Source organism: Lepidochelys olivacea, assembly GCF_965140295.1.
Source record: "Lepidochelys olivacea isolate rLepOli2 genome assembly, chromosome: 4".
Lineage (NCBI taxonomy): Eukaryota > Metazoa > Chordata > Testudines > Cheloniidae > Lepidochelys > Lepidochelys olivacea.
This window is the reverse complement of record NC_140414.1, coordinates 44722723-44739031: the sequence shown is the minus strand read 5'-3', so window position 1 is coordinate 44739031 and position 16309 is coordinate 44722723. Positions and strand designations below refer to the sequence as shown.

Genomic DNA, 16309 nt, shown 5'->3' with positions numbered 1-16309 from the left:
CACAAGTTGTCTCTCTCCTACCCTGGGACAAACACAGCTACAGCAACACTACAAACAACTTGGTTGAGCAGGCATGTATGTGAATGCATAGTCCTTAAATTGACTAATTTACTTAAGAATCAAAATACCACTCAGGGAAAATGAAGTTACCAGAAAGATATTCAGGTTTAAGTCTGTACTGTACCTCATGACACTATGAGCTATATAAGTGGTCCAGTACTTCACCCACTGAAGAGAATTCCTGGAAACTGAACTTCCAGTTATATATCACTTACTAATGAGAAAGACAGGGTTTAGTGGACTGAGTGCTAGCAACAAGGAACAAATTAAAATCCAGGCTCTAATACTAACTTCCTGACCTTTGCCAGGGTCAGCTAAAACTTTGCATCACTCCCCCCCAGGTCCCAATTTTAAAATAGGGAATAAAAATACTGGGTTAGGTTTACATCCATCAGTGTTGTGAGGATTTGTTAGAAGTTGTTTGCAAAGCAGTCTGAAGATGAAAAACGCTACTTAAGTGCTAATCACCACTGGCGAGCAAAAGTGTGCTCTGCCAATTTTTGCCATTGCCTGAACAAACAAAAGAGAGGGGCCACTGTTATTCTACTGAGCTAAATATATTGTAAATAAGCATACAATACAGTTCCAAAGAACATGAGGGCCCGTCACTAGCTTAAAATACAGAAGCAGCCCAGTAGGTGACTAGAACATGAGATTAACGAAGTTATGTGAATCTCTGCAGTACAGTCAAAAGAAGCCTCAAGGATGCAATGTTCTCTCTCCCTCAAATACATGTAAAACTAAATTAAGACCGAGAACACCATCTAGAGAACAGTGGAAGGCTGACTAGATATAACAGAAGCTGGTTAGTAATAGATGTAACTTGCTACTGAAGAAGCCAGGCTACACGTTTGGGAGTGTACTGTTTGCAGTTGCTGTACCATTCTCCTTCCCATCCCAGATGGACTAATTTTGTTTTTATAATAAAAGCAAGCCTTAGCTCTTACAAATCGCAAGGCATAACATGTCTGCATAGTGTAATGCACTTCCCTAGTTTAGTGAAAACTAGTTACTCCCATTTACTACAACACATTGTTTTAATAAGAAAGCTACTTAAAGAGTCCATAGAAATTGAGACCGCAGCTTTGGAAGTTCCCTCGCAAATATGCATTTTCTTTTTAATAAATGTGTTACTATGCTGAACAAGTTGTTTAATATCCAAAGCTCAGACTAATGGGATACACAATCTTAGCACAGTCATTAACCAGGGGATAACATTCAGTGAGAGTAACAGCTGGAGTCAGCTGATTTTATCTTACGAATGGTAACCATTCCTCTGGCAACTACAATGCTTTTTTAAAACCAAATCCAGTTAGACTGCCAAAATCCACTTTTTATAAGGTTAAAATAGCATCTACTAGTGTTGCAAAACTTGGTAACAAGTGGGCATGAGAACGAATTCTATTCTAAGTCAACACGTTTTTCCTAGTGAAACTGCATTTCATTCAGGAAAGCAATGAAGGGAAGGGCCCACGACAGAGGAAATGTGCAACATTTTAGACTGAAAGTAACCTCAAAAGGTCTGATGCATGCACTGGTAACTTCTAGATTAGGCATGCAGTGGCTGTTGTAGTTTTAGACTTGGAGCCAATACAGGGACGTGTCAAATTGCTGGCAATGCCATTCAAGCTCACATGGCTAACCAAGGTAAAATAGTTTTCAGGAAAGAAGCCACACACAGGTCATGATTCTGACAAGGTGTAAAAGGCCATCATAGCAATCGAAGTATTTTATCTGACATTAGCTCAGCAATAATGAGGAAGAATACTTATAGCTGGCGAGGACGTTGATGTATGTTAAAAGAAAGGCATCCCTCTCCCTCTAAAAGCAACAGCTGCCACAGACTTTCCAGATTCAGCTGCTTTTTAGTGATTGCTTGGTTGGTGATGTGGGAGGAAATATTTTCTTAATTTACTTGAAATCTATCACCTGGCCTGGGACACATCTGTCTAAAAAGCTCTTTAGGATATTCACACAGATGAGAATTTACAACCAGCAGTGAGTGTTATTTTCTACCTTGCACATGATAAAGACATTCACATTCCAAAGCTGCTATGGAGTTTGGTCTTCTATTTCTTTTTTAAAATGAAGTCTGACAACAGAGGAACGACATATCAAAATGGCTTTAAAAGGTATAAAGTGTTTTGGAACAGTTTAAGCACAGACACATTATACGAATAAGTTTGTACAAAAAAGCTTGTAAACCTGGAGTTATGGCATTTTGTTCATTTTTAAAAGTAGACACAAATATCTGTACATTTTTAAAAGACAACTTACTAGTAAGCAGTGCTAAGCTGGATTCTTGGTCTGTCGCTGTACCCCTCACCGGTAGCCACATAAGCAGCAGCAGAAGTTATAACCCTAGAAACAGAATAACCTCCATACACCACTCCAGCAAGGAGGGGAAGGTACATCCCTTTCTTTGTGTGTATACTGTTCCATCTATAGATACACACCCTAATCTGCACTTGCAAGTGCCTCTTCTATTCTGATCAGTAGTGGGGGGGGAAGGAGGGGGTGACAGTAGCCCACGACTAATACTAGGGTACAATTCCTATGCTTCTTCACTGCTGGCAGAGTTCCCCAAATATGGCAAGTGATGGAATGATTCCCCACTTTCCCCGCCACCTCCCCACAGCCTGCACTCTCCACAATCATCAGAGTGGAAATCTTGTTTGCAAGGTGGAAGTCTTCTGCCCAATAGATCCTATGTCCTCCCGCTGGATGAGCTCCACGTTGGAATCACCACCACAAAATTTACTGTTGGCCACATGGCTTCCTTCAGTCAGATAAGGATTACTGAAATCCCTTTTATTGGACTCTTTAAGGTTAACATGATGTCTGACTAGTACAAACCTCGGCAATATAAATGTACATTAGACTAAATTCTATTTTGTATCAACGTTTTCTTTCTGACCTCATGAAATTCCATCTTATATGGAAGTTATCAAGGGAAGGGACAATCAGATTAAGTGAACTTTCACTTATTTCATAAAATAAATAGAACATCTACCTGGTCGGATTGTACTATCCCTTCCAAAAAGATGAAGGCGTCTTCTTCCAAGGCAGAAGTGTTCAATGATGTGAAAAATCTCTACAGGTTTTTCTATGTTGCCAATCTCAGGCTCTTCAGTGATAATTAAGTCAATATCAACATTAGCATGGATGAAGTCACCATCTGTACTACGGCGGACTGTTCCTTTAATACCCATAAGGCAGTGTTCCTAGACAGAACAAAAAAAAATTATGGAGGGTGTCATCCTGAAAGATTCTAAAGCCCATTACAAACCATATATGTACAATGCAATCATCTCTGGATTTTGGGAACTGAATAGTGCACAGCACAATAAAGTGTAGAAAATGTTCTAGCAAAGCCACATGGCAAACTCCTATCTTTATGATAATCAGATAGGACTGACCCAATATGAACTGTTTTTAAGGTCTTATCCAAAAGAATGGAACAAACAGAAAAGGTACCAAAAACCCTTCTAAAACAATGAGAAAAGAGATCCTAATTTAAAGAGTTCCTGATTGTGGTCCCTTTTCACAAAGTCACACAGTGCTACAAATCAAATTATTCATGGTCTGAAATAGGTATTTATTATGGACTCTAAAACTGTTTCAGATTACTACTAAAAGGGCATAATCATGAAGAGGTCTAAGGTGGAAAAGAGTCCTTAAACAGATTTCCTGAATCCAGTACAGTGCAAGCTGGTGCTACAAACAGTACAGAGTCAGACAGCTCAGTGCTGTTTCTCCTTCATTTTATTATGCATTGGCACAAGCATTATATTAAATCATGATGTTAAGGTAACCTGTGAAAAGAAGATTCCATAATTTTTCTCCTTTATGGCCATGAAAGGATCAAACAATAGAAATGAGTGTAACAGCCAGTCCTTTACAGATTTCTTTTCATAGTATGCCTTTTACAAAGCTGGTCTCCATCCACCAATTCCTTCCTATAGCCACCATAGTATACAAAAAAATAAAACCAGTGTAAAGTGATTAGTGCAGTTTGAATCAAAGAACAGTATAATGCTTGAATTAAATGAAACAAGCACTGTGTTTCTTTTCCTTCTATAACATAGTAGGAAGTGACCAACAGAGGATCTACAAATGGGGAACCTCCTTACTGGATATGAGAGGAAATGAGGGCTGTGCATATTAACGTCAGAGTTCTGTTTCTGGGAGTACTACATTCCAATGAGAAATTTTCCTCAGATCATAAAACAATGATTTACTAAGCATCACCAGATGGTTCTCAAAAATCGCAGTGTATAATCATTTCCAGATTTTTGGCAGAAGGGCTAGAGGTTAGAGAGCGACTGCAAAGAAGCAAAGAAAAAAGTGATCTATCCAACATACTGAGCTTAGTGACAGCACTTACATTTTAGGTTTTTACCATTTCTCAAACAAATATTCAAGTAGAATAGGATGGAGCACAGAAAATCCCTAGGCAAATCACCCATCATGCCAAGTTTGATAAACCTGGTGGTTACCAGCATATCAGTGAAAAACAATCTTTCTAACATAGGGAATACGGTTTATAAATGCCTCAGGTATACATTACATTTAAGTAATATCTCTCAATGGCGGTTGTATCAATTTCTTGTCTTAAGTTTTGACACTTGATACTGTATAGAAATACTATCAGTGAATATTCCCTTCTTCACATTTGACAGAGAATATGAACTTGGCCATCTGACAGATCAGAATAAAATTGGCTCTAATTTCCCCACATATTCTTGTTATATAACCAATTCTGACACCAACCTTGATACCAAATTCATGTATACACAACAGTACACAGGCAAATTCTCAGTTACCAGCATCAACAACCTAACTCCTTTGACAAAACATGAACCTTATCTATCTCCAATGTACATAAAACCTTATTTTTATTCGTGAAAAAGTTGTACAACATCTGGCCTTTAACCACCATACACAATAAATATACATCCACACCTACCCATATTTACGTTAGAAAAGCATATAAAGGACTGGTCCAAATCCCATTTAAGTCAAAGAAGTAACAGTTGGATCACAACTAAAATAGTAACAACCATTAAGATTCTGTTTAATGATCTAAGCATATCAATTGGTGATCAGGTTAGTGAAATTTTAAATTGTTATAAGCCAGGCATTGAGAGACAGCTCCCTGTATTCACTAATACAAATGTGTTCCGATTACTATGTTAAATGAAATATCCTAAAACAGTTCCTAACGACTGCGGCCTATTTATGATTACCACTATGACTCTCACATAATACGTTGTTAAGCTTTCTAACCTACAACCTACTCTTACTACACTACTCATTCAAATACGCATCTAATTTAGTCTACATCATCAAGTAAATATTTAATTTGAACCAAAGTTCATCGTGCATCCATATGCAGTGAAAAGCCTCTTCCTTGTAGGACACTAGGAGATGGCTGTTATACAGCTGTAGTCCTTAAGGTCATGTTCTTTAAAAAAGTAGAAGAGGATGCCTGTGTTTGTTTTTCAACAGCATTTTTACTGTCAAAGTTAGATTAATAATGTGCCTTTACAGCGCCCATGTCAATTTATAACTTCAAGCTTTAAATGTTTAAATAAACATCTTTAAATAAATACTCAAGTTCTGTAGTCAAACTAAGTAATTTAATCAAAAGCTGTTATTCCCAAAAAACCTGTTGCCATTCTGATTTGGAAGAAGGTTTGTTTCTAAGCAACTGGTGTGCTCCAGAATTAAATAAATCAATCAGTTTCTATACAGGACTAATCTAAATCCCAGCCCAATTTCCATCTGTCATTTGAGCAAGTAATGAGGGGAAACATTTGTGAAGCCAGCATTTGCTCATGTAACGTGTATCATTTACATTTCAATAGTGGTTTTTAAAATCTGACAACCTAAAAGTCAAAAACAATCAACTCTACCAACAGGTAGGCACAATGAAAACAATAGAAAATTGTACACAGCTTTTATCTTCCTGCAGGTTGATAAACGGGAAAGCATTTCTACGATTCCCTTTCCTGTCTATCAACATTTCAATGAGACTTGAATGAATAAGAACATTCAGAAAATCAAAAGAACTTCCTAAAGCAACATTAGATGTGGATGATGACTGTATATTTAATCAAATTGAGTAAAGAATCTAGAATTGATGAAAAATTAATTACCCATTCTGTGAAAAACAATCTATGCAAGAAAGTAAAAAATCTAAAATCCTAGCACCTATTTTTCTGAAACTACAGAGACCACCAATTGCCATAGAGCACCTGATGTTTTTTTAGATCAACTGAGGAGGGAGGAGAAAAATTCAGGCAGAGCTGTACCTTTGTTCTTTGGAAAACAGCTTTAGGGTCCAGAGTCTTGGTCTTTCCAGGATTGTTTTTATTGGTTTTAATCCAACAAATATCTTCACATCGTCTGTAACCCCACTTGCGTAGACACTAAAATATTTAAACAAGAATAGTCAAAGATAAAAGATGTATTATATCAAATACTGGAACAATGTATTTAAGAATTAAGATTGACTTAGTAAGAGGTCATAGGTTTGTCTTCTGTGCTTGTTTGAAGGAGGGGTCAATCATCAACATATGAAACACTTATCTCCACACTTTAATTTTAACCATGTTCTGAAATCAAGTTTCCAAACATTGTTTGCATTCATACTATCTCATGTGTCTACATCACCCTTTTCTGGAAGTGTCACACCATCTCACTCTGTTTGGTGCAGCTCCTATGGAGCACTTGGGTAGCTGGATACTGGCGTTTTTATCTCTGTGACAATGACTTTGCTCAGAGCAGGTTTAAACAACGCAGTGGTGAAAATGCGGGCAGCTGTTTTAGTTCCATCTAAAGTAATGCTCCCACTGTTGCTACCACTGGTACAGCTGCATTGGTAGTTCAACAGTGGGAGACTGCACAAAAACAAATGTGAACAAGGACACAATGTTTACAAGTGCTATAATAGCTCTCTTTAAAAACTGTTCCTGCCTCCAAAGGAGGTTTGTAATTGGTGGAGACTAATGCCCAGTGTCTGCTAGCACAGACTGAAAAAAACCCTCTACTCTGAAACTGTGCTGGCTATTTATCACGTTTGAAAACTACTCAACTTACATAGTTTTGCTTCAATGTGACCAGAATCAAGTTTGCAGCAAAAGTTATTCAGTGAGCCTGTATCAAAAGAACTTAAGTAAAATGTACTATATAGAAAGAAATTAATGGCTATATACTGCCCTTCATTTGAATACAGAACATTTCATTGGCCTGAACCTCTCCCCCCTTCAGTATAACAAACAAACACAGCTACTCTGTTCAGCTAAATAAGCTACACTGTAAGAGAGATGAAAGAGATTTTAAAGCTCAAACACATTTCTACAGGGAACAGGATAAAAAATCTGACACAATAAATAAGAGTACACCTGAATTTAGGGTAACTACATATATATAGATAGCTATATATAGATATATGATATATACAGATCTATATATAGATATATATAGATATAAAAATTACTGCATAACAATAAAATAGTCATGCTCTAACTTTATACAGCTCACTAAAAACATCATTAAGAGCCTAAACTCAACCTGTTTAAAAAAAAATAAGAAGTCTAATATGTAAGAGTTTCTCGAAATTATGATATGACAACACTGGTGCCAGCCTGACAACGTTCACTGAAAAGCACACATTCTGCTAGGATTTGTTTGGATTTCTGTACAGACAGTGATGTAATCACCTAGAATAAGGCATCCTACTCCCACAGCAGCCACGAACAAACGAGAGATAAAACAGTAAGGTAGCTCTTTGGAGACCACAGATGTATTCATCCTCAGATATCTACAGCTACCCATAAGGAAAATAAGTGTCTAAAGGATTAATGCTGGATTAATTTCCCCTCTGCATCTCTCACAGTAACAAAAAGCCCGTCAACATTTAAAACTGAGGAGTCTATGCACAGAGAAGAGATCATCATAGCGTTCTTGAGTAAATATTTATTTTGTCTCAGCCTAGGTTTAGTTTAAAATATGTTCTTACCACTCTGCCAAGATCCAGACCCTCCCCTGAGCCACACCACAGAAAGACAAAAGACCTTAGGGATGCAATCTCTTCAATTTCCAGTTTCATAATCTACAAAAACAGAAAGGAACAAAATGTTAAATGCTTTCTGAATTAAGACTTTGTTTAATATATGTAGTATGGTCACAGATTATATCAGGAACAATATTTACATGCATAACATTGCCACCGCAACCTTAAGAATACATATTACTAGTGTTAATCTAGACCCTCATTCTCTTCACTGGTGCCCTTTCAATACATTTGCTGGAGAATGGATTTTAAATTATTTTACTAGTACCCAATCAGTGCCATCCATTCCCACATGTTCTGTTACTCTTCACGCTGACCTGGGCCATATATAGCAATCAGAACACTTTAGAACAGTGGTCCCCAAAGTGTGGTGCGCACCCCCCAAGGGAGGCCACAAAAACATTTGGGGGGGGGGGAACAGGGGAGGGGGGCGTGTGCAGCAAAGCCCAGGCCAGCCCCCATGGGGGCACCCAGCCCCACTCCAACCCCATCTCTGCCATGCCCCAGCTTCACTCCTGCACCCAACCCCAGTTCTGCCCCCAGCCTCAGCGCCCGGCCTCAGCTCCATTCCTGGCCCCAGACCCAACCCCAGCCTTGGCCACCTTACTCCTGTCCATGCCCTCCCCTCTCTTCACCTAGAGCCACAGCCCCATGGGGAGCGGGGCAGTGCGACCGTGAAAAGTTTTGGAACCACTGTTTTAGAATGGAAGTAGGAGAATGGTCAGCACTACTCAATTAAAATGAATGCACTACCACTGCTTCAGCCACTTTTGGAAACATTAATACTTGTTGGCCATAGTGATAAGTATGCAACTTTAAATAAATCAAATATACACAGAAGAGAATATTATGGATTTAAAGTCCAAAAAGTATCTATAGCCAATATACAGTTTTCTTGAAAACATGGAGATTATCTTAGTCTCATCTCATTAGCAGTTTAAACCCAGAAATACTCAGCTAAGTCTTGTGACCAGTTTTAGATAAGTGAAGCAAATACATAGTCATTTATATGAGAGGCATTCCTTTCATTTCCAGGTTTAAATAGAAAAAAATATCAAGATCGAGGCTCAAAAACAAGAGTAACATTTAGAGTGAAACAACTTCAGGTTAAATAACTAACAGATGCATGCAGGTTGAAGGGATTATCTGTAACTTGCTAATACATCAAACCAAGTCTCATTTACTGCAATGGCAAAAAAAAAAAAAAAAAAATGCAACAGGAACTACTGCAAGATAAAATAGTGAAACTTATAACAAGTTGCTCTCCTTGTACACTTTGTTTTTTCTTCTAGATTATTTGATGTGTTATGTTTCTCAACTGCTTCAATGTTTTTCTTGATGAATCCTAATATTGAAGTCTATTATCATGGGTATGGTATGACTATTTCAAACTCATTCATTACAGTTGGATGCAAGTTTGCTTCTCCATTACCAGTTGCTTCTCCGTTATTTTTGCCTTTCATGTGTGCCCATTGAACATCTCCACATGTAGATTGGTCTGTGGCTCTTTGTCTGAACGGAAGCCATAGCTGTGGTCTTAAGTCATGACAAACAACTTGAGATGGCCATGGGTGTGTAAAATTAAATGACAACACACTGGGGTAACAGAACTAAGTCCCAAGACCCCATCTGTTTTCCTCGGGAGGTTAACATGTGGGATAACTGAGGGAAAATTATATAGTTCAGAGCTAATTGAGATTAGAACAAAGTGATTTTCTTCTTCATTATGTTGGAGTGGAGGTCATTTTAAAAGTGTATTTTATGTCTAATTTTCCTAGTGCTAACATAGGCAGAGTACATACATTTAAATAAAATAAATACTACAGTAAACATGACCTGAAAAGGGGAAAAAAACTGGATTTATATGATTTTTTGCTTCTTTATGATATATAAAGTCTGGAAAGTTTTATCAAGGAGCTTCCTTCTTTCTTTTTTACATTAGAAACTCTGTTCTTGTCTATCTTGGAAAAGTCTATGGAGACTTGACATTTAGTAAAAATGACATAAGAGAAACAACAATTAAGGGGAAGAATTTTTAATCAAACTTTTCAGAATTATAGTGGGCTTTGGTTGTCTTCTGTTAATACCTGTTTAACTCCAATACATAATGAACACTTGGGAGAAAGGATGTCTGTTAAAGATTCAATTATTGCACCTGTTCAATTAAGGAGCAAGTGATCCTCATACACATCTGAGACCTCCTCAAGAAGTTATCCAGCAAAGCCAAGAAAGACAAGACTGGCTATTCCTAAAATTTCTAAGATTAAAAACAAGCAGCAAAAATGAAGGGTTTTTTGGATGTGGGGATTGTTTTAAAAATCCTTTCAGGCCTTCTTTATACATTATGATGGGCCAAAAAAGGGCATAAGCCTAGTTTTGAAAAAATCCTTTGAGAGTCACCTTTAACAATTTAAGTGTGTAAATACAAATACACACACACACACACACACCCCTTAGTTTTTGCAAGAACTCATTTTTCTCACACAAATCCTATGTAAAAATGCTGTACACCGAAATCTACACTTCAATCTATTTTATAAGGTATTTACAAAGACTTTTTGCACAGTAAGAAAAAAAGCTTACATCATCCCAAGTCCAGCATTTTTCATTGGCCGTGATGCCAGTCTCTCTGTAGTATTCTTCCAATGGAGGCTCCAAAAGAATCACATCAAATTTGGACTTTAGTTCTCTAATGTCAAAGGCTTCCAAGTCCGCTTGTAAATACCTATTTAAAGAGATAATAAACTATGACAAATTGCTTGGACAAAGTAGAACTGCAGTTCCCAAATTCCCACAGAGCTCTTGCTGGGGATCAGTGGAAAGATTTGTCTCCTCTTGGTTTCTAGGGGCTACAATGCATTAAATACATGTAAAAATATATTAAAGTTACCTTGAACATAAGTAAGTGCTGTAGTGACTACACAGATGTTGTGGAATAACGAACAGGAAAGTAGAAGATCCCAAAAAGTGGTCTACACCATTACACTATGAAAGTCCAATATAACTAAACTAATGATACTTTCAAAGAGGAGTCCTTTTAAGACACAGCAATAAGAATTTAGAGATAGCGAGTAAGGAAAAGGGCTAGACAACCGTCCACACATGATCTGGTACAGCATCAAGGTACAATCATTTACATGGAACGTTTTTGACAAATATCTCCATTTAAGAAAGAAAAACCAGTTGCTGCTCAGCTATATTTATATATACTATTCCCCCCCCCCAAAAAAAATCAAAGTGACAAATGGCAATGTTAAAATATATAGTTTCTATCTGCACTATATGAATCCTATATATATGGAGGGCAATTTGCATTCCCAATATGTAGAATGTGTTTTAAAACACTATTAGAAACTTTGCTTTTCTGAAATTCTGTAGGAACAGGGAGAAAAACAAAGAAATTTAACAAGGCAAGCCACCTCAAGCCAGTCTCTTGCTTCTCTTATTGTAAAGTAGAGCTAGATACCAATGTGGTAGCTACTATGCACGTGTGGAAAAGATACTTATTGTGAGAACAGCATTTTCAAAATATTTAGGCCACTGAACATTAAATAAAATGTCAAATTTTCTTAAAACAAGGTTTTCTTGTGGTTTGAAATTACATTGTTCTAGGTCAAGCTTTTTCATATATATTTCTCCTTTTTGGCTGCCAGATGTATGTTTACATCTGAATGAGGCTGAAAGCACAGTCTACAAAAGATATTTTACAGGCTTCATGACCCATCATGCTCTGGTAAGAAAATCTAATTTATATACAGACATCAATTAAACGCTAAATTAAATTATCCAAAATAAAATGGTTGCATTCTATTGAGGATTCTGTGATTTAATTTAGATTCACAAACCAGAAATAGAAAGTGTAAATCTTAAACAGGTGCTGAAAGATAAAAAGATTTGTGGCGCAGACAGCCAACATTAAGAGAGTCTGGAGAGCAGAAACCAGTTTCTAACAAAAACACTTACATGGGGGGAGTGTTAGATTTAGATATTAGTTCGTCCTTTAGTCTGATGAGCTCTCTAAGTTTGGGATATTCTTCAAACCTGTCTGCTAAACCTGAGGAAAATAAGAAAATTTGTTAATTTTCAATCTGTTCTGTGAGAATGAAATCTATACAGACAGCCAGTAGACAATCCCAACAAGTATCCTGAAGTAGAGCCAGATATTTTAGTAACCATATTTTATTTAAAAAAAAAAAACAAAAAAAACACAACCTGTTCAGGTTACCCCAGTACTTTATAAAAGCCTGCTATCCTCAGTCATCCATGCCCAAAGTTACTGAATATTCCAGTGCACTGAACTTCTCTACAGTAATAAAGTATAGAAATATTAGAAAAGATTATGAATGATACCTTGTCCAAAAGTCTCCAAATTTTTCTAGAAGTCCATGATTCACTTTTGCTCAAATTAATTTGGGCAAAAGACATACAGTGGAGTTGTTTTATGTTTTTTTCTGTAATTTTAGTTTAAGTTTATTAAGTATACTAAAGCAGGGTGGATACAAACATTTTGTGGTAACAAATATATATTACTGTTTCTAGAACAACTGTTTGACCTTTAAAGACCACTTTTAATAGGCAACTGACTGTGGCTGGTCCCTTAGGCAGTCACTTAAGCCAGGTTTAATTGTAACTGTAACACTACCATACACACATACACAAAAGTTTTAATTTCTTAATTACTTAGACTTAATTTTAAAAACCTGTATCAGAAAGGCATAATTTTGGCTCTGATATGTGTAAGACAGAGACCTTGTTATACTCTTAGCATTTAAACACTGGCTGTGAGCACTGCTCCCTATAAACCCCCTACAACTAAAAAAAAAAAAAAAAAAAGTTAAATGGAAGTATTTTTGTAAATCCTAGTAGTACCCTAAATAGGAGAAAACAAAAAGATTGTCATGTAGTTCCCTCCCCCAAAGAAATATTAGCTCAACTTCATAAGTGACCTGCAAAGCTTTTCTTTCTTAAATTTGTCCACTTTGTCAGCTTATGAGACTTGGAAACCATAAAGATTCACTTGTACTTTATTTTTTTTTTAATCAAAATTCTTGTCCTGATTATTTTAATTAAGAATAGTGGCTATGGCCCCTGCCTCCAATTTCATGGAAAAACTGGTGTCAGAGATTCTTAAGCTCCACCACAGCTGACATTACAGCTATTTGTATCCAATGAAATGCAAATAGTATCTTTTTTCCCCCCTCTCACATACATATTTTATTTACACATTGCATTAAAACAGTTATGTTTTTAGTTACAGCTGCTACTTTGTTGCCTCCCAGCACATTGTGTGTGGGAAGTGGAAAAGCCAAAAATCTCAGACAGTAGGAACTCAAACCAGCGGAAGGCAAAGGGGTATTTCCAAAAGATGATCTTCAAGGATGAATAAGAGTCTATTTAAAAATTTAAAAAGTGATGGATACTAAAATAAAAATAAAGCAGGTTCTATTGCATCAGGAGATAAATTGATCTTGCAAGAGAAGGAATCAATGAAAATGAACTGGTGCTGACAAGGCACCCTGTAACTTTCAACAGAGATATATCAAAAAGCTATTGTCAGAATTGCATCTAAAATACAGTTTGGGTCTACATACATGTTTAATATTCAGTTAGTAACTATGATCAGCTAACAGTGCATCACACCTACCAGCTGCCTCGTATGGCACACAACTGTCTTCCTGTAACTGGTTTAACATATTTGTTTCAGAAACAGGACACCACAGTCATATCCATGTAATCAGTTTGGCCAGCCCGCCTTCCTCCCAGCTCTGCAGGCAGAAGAACACCCCAGAGTGTATTGCCTCAAATGCTATTGTGTGCATATCCTCTGGGCCCTCAATTCCCAGCTAGCACTATGAATACCTGCCTAGAGTTGATTAGAAGGATTGTCCAATGATTAGAGCAGTAGCCAAGGAACTGAGAGAACCAGGGTCAAAATATAATCTTTTTCCAAATAAATCTGTGTAAAGTGAAATCTGAATTTAATACAAAATATCAGACTTATTACAGTCTCTTAAAACATTAAAATAAAAAATAAATATGATGAATCCAAGAGCCTCCATCAAAAGCTTTGAGTCAAAGGCTGCTTTTCTATATAAAAAAAACACAGGGAAAACATCTAACTATGACTCAATAGGTCATGTATTGTATTAAGGGCTTGATCCCATGGTGGGAACCAGGGGCTATGCTACTGGGTGCAAGAGACTGGCAAAGTCATCACAGGCATTCAGACCCAGCTACTGACTCCTGGAGACATCATGTACCTCACCAGGATCATCCACTGAGCCCACCTGTGTTGTCTCATTGTCCTATTTTATACCTTCTCCCTACCTGAGCTCTGACTGGTTCAGTTCTTAAATTATGAATATTTATGACTCCACCCATCATGGAAACTTACTCTCCTGCTCATGAAAAAACACTGATCTTCCCAGTAACTACCAGACCTTGCTTCTGGATGGTTCTGGGCACTTCCAGTAAATAGTCTTGTTCTGTCTCCTTGCATGTATACACAAAGATACAAATAAACAGAAATCCATTAATTTCTCAACTAACTCCTTCTCTGTTGCTAAACAAATAAAATACTGCAATTCAAAAGGCACAATTGTTACAGCAGCAGAAACTTTGGGTTGTTGTTAGTTCTTTTATTTTTCTGGGGGAAAAGGGTAGAGTAGTTAAGTACCAGAGGAGAAGGAGCACAGTGCAACCAGAAAAGAGAAACACTTGGGTCAACACAGAGCACTATGGGGGGAAAAGGGACAATATTCCTTCAGAGAGTACAGTCTCATGTTGTTTTCAACACCTAGAAACCGGAGGGGGAAAAAACTGCTATGGCTGCAGGTCAGATTTGGGAATATTTTCAAGAAATTCCCTGTACCTCTGGGTAAAAAAAGGAGCATGTGCCAAATGCAAACAGTGGAACAAAGAGATGCAAACCCTGGTTGTCAGAATGAAATGTTATGAAAAATCCTCCTCAGAAGGCAATGCCTTTGAAAACGATGATGTGGACATGTCTGAACAATCTGGATCAACTGGTTAGTAAACTTATTTTTGCACCATTCTTATGGACAGCCCACCATGTCTTACCATACGAGTAAATAATTTAGACGGTCATAAATTTGTTTACAGAGTAGATTACCTCTTTATGAATCAAAATATAACTGGCATGTTAGTTTATTGTGGAAGTATTTATCAAATACATTTTTATTGTTGCTCCTGGACTTCTCAAACAATTTTTTATTGGTCAGTATAATCAAACATCCTAGGTGAAGATTTCCTGTTTAAAAGTAAAATTTTATAAGGCACTTATGAATTTTAAAACTTAAAAAAAAATGGTTTTTTTACAGCTGTTTGGTATGTTCCTAGAGATAAGGGTTTGAGTAGATTTAGGTAATCCTTATAATTTATTATATTCCCTATAAAACTCTGTTTAAAATAAATCATATGATTTAAACACTAATACAAACAGCTGCAGTAGGAAGGATCTTCCATTTACAATTTCTTTTAAAGCAATGCACTGAGTAAAGCTCTGAGTGATTGACTTGATTTTACCATTTTGTTTCAGGGTCCAGCTTAGACATAGGATTTATGAATGTCCATCATCTCCAATACCATTAACTGCAGAGCCATCTGGCTGATACCAGCAGCAATGCTGCAAATGAACATACGTCAGGCAGAACCATACCTGCATCAAAAAAGACTTTCTTCATCATCCAGTAAAATCATGGATGAGTTCATAATCAGGACTGACAGATTCCAGAAAGTTTCCATAGATGAAAAGACTGCTTTGTTAATTTCTGCATCGAATTTTCCTTTTCATCTTGCTCAGAACAAACATTTCATTGACATGGTTCAATCATTACAATCAGGCTACACGCCACTCTACAAAGTAGACGTTGCTGTAAGATTTATGCATACACTGTATGAGAAAAACTGACAGGAAATTCATTAATCTGAGTCTCGATGGATGAACCAATTTACAGAGTGAGCCAGTAATACGTCTGTGTGAAACAGAAGATGGGGTTGTCTATCTTACAAAAACAACTAATACATCAGGAAATACCCATACAGAATAATACATAGAAGTAGCAGTAAAAGCTATAACAAACTATGAACAAAAATGCAAGCATCAAGTACATAGCTTTGTCACAGACAATGCTGCAAATGTAGCAAGTC

At 36.9% G+C, this 16309-nt stretch overlaps 1 protein-coding gene across 2 annotated transcripts in view; it reads right to left on the bottom strand.

Annotated features, from left to right (window-relative positions):
• Positions 1 to 16309, bottom strand: part of METTL14 (methyltransferase 14, N6-adenosine-methyltransferase non-catalytic subunit) — a 29483-nt gene that overhangs the window by 2135 nt on the left and 11039 nt on the right. For both annotated transcript variants that reach the window (XM_084627406.1, XM_084627407.1), the window contains exons 6-10: positions 12104 to 12194; positions 10724 to 10865; positions 8087 to 8179; positions 6378 to 6494; positions 3074 to 3284 (exon numbers count right to left, since the gene is read on the bottom strand). In XM_084627406.1, coding sequence (XP_084483532.1) covers positions 3074 to 3284; positions 6378 to 6494; positions 8087 to 8179; positions 10724 to 10865; positions 12104 to 12194 — 654 coding nt within the window. The remainder of the gene's footprint in view (positions 1 to 3073; positions 3285 to 6377; positions 6495 to 8086; positions 8180 to 10723; positions 10866 to 12103; positions 12195 to 16309) is intronic.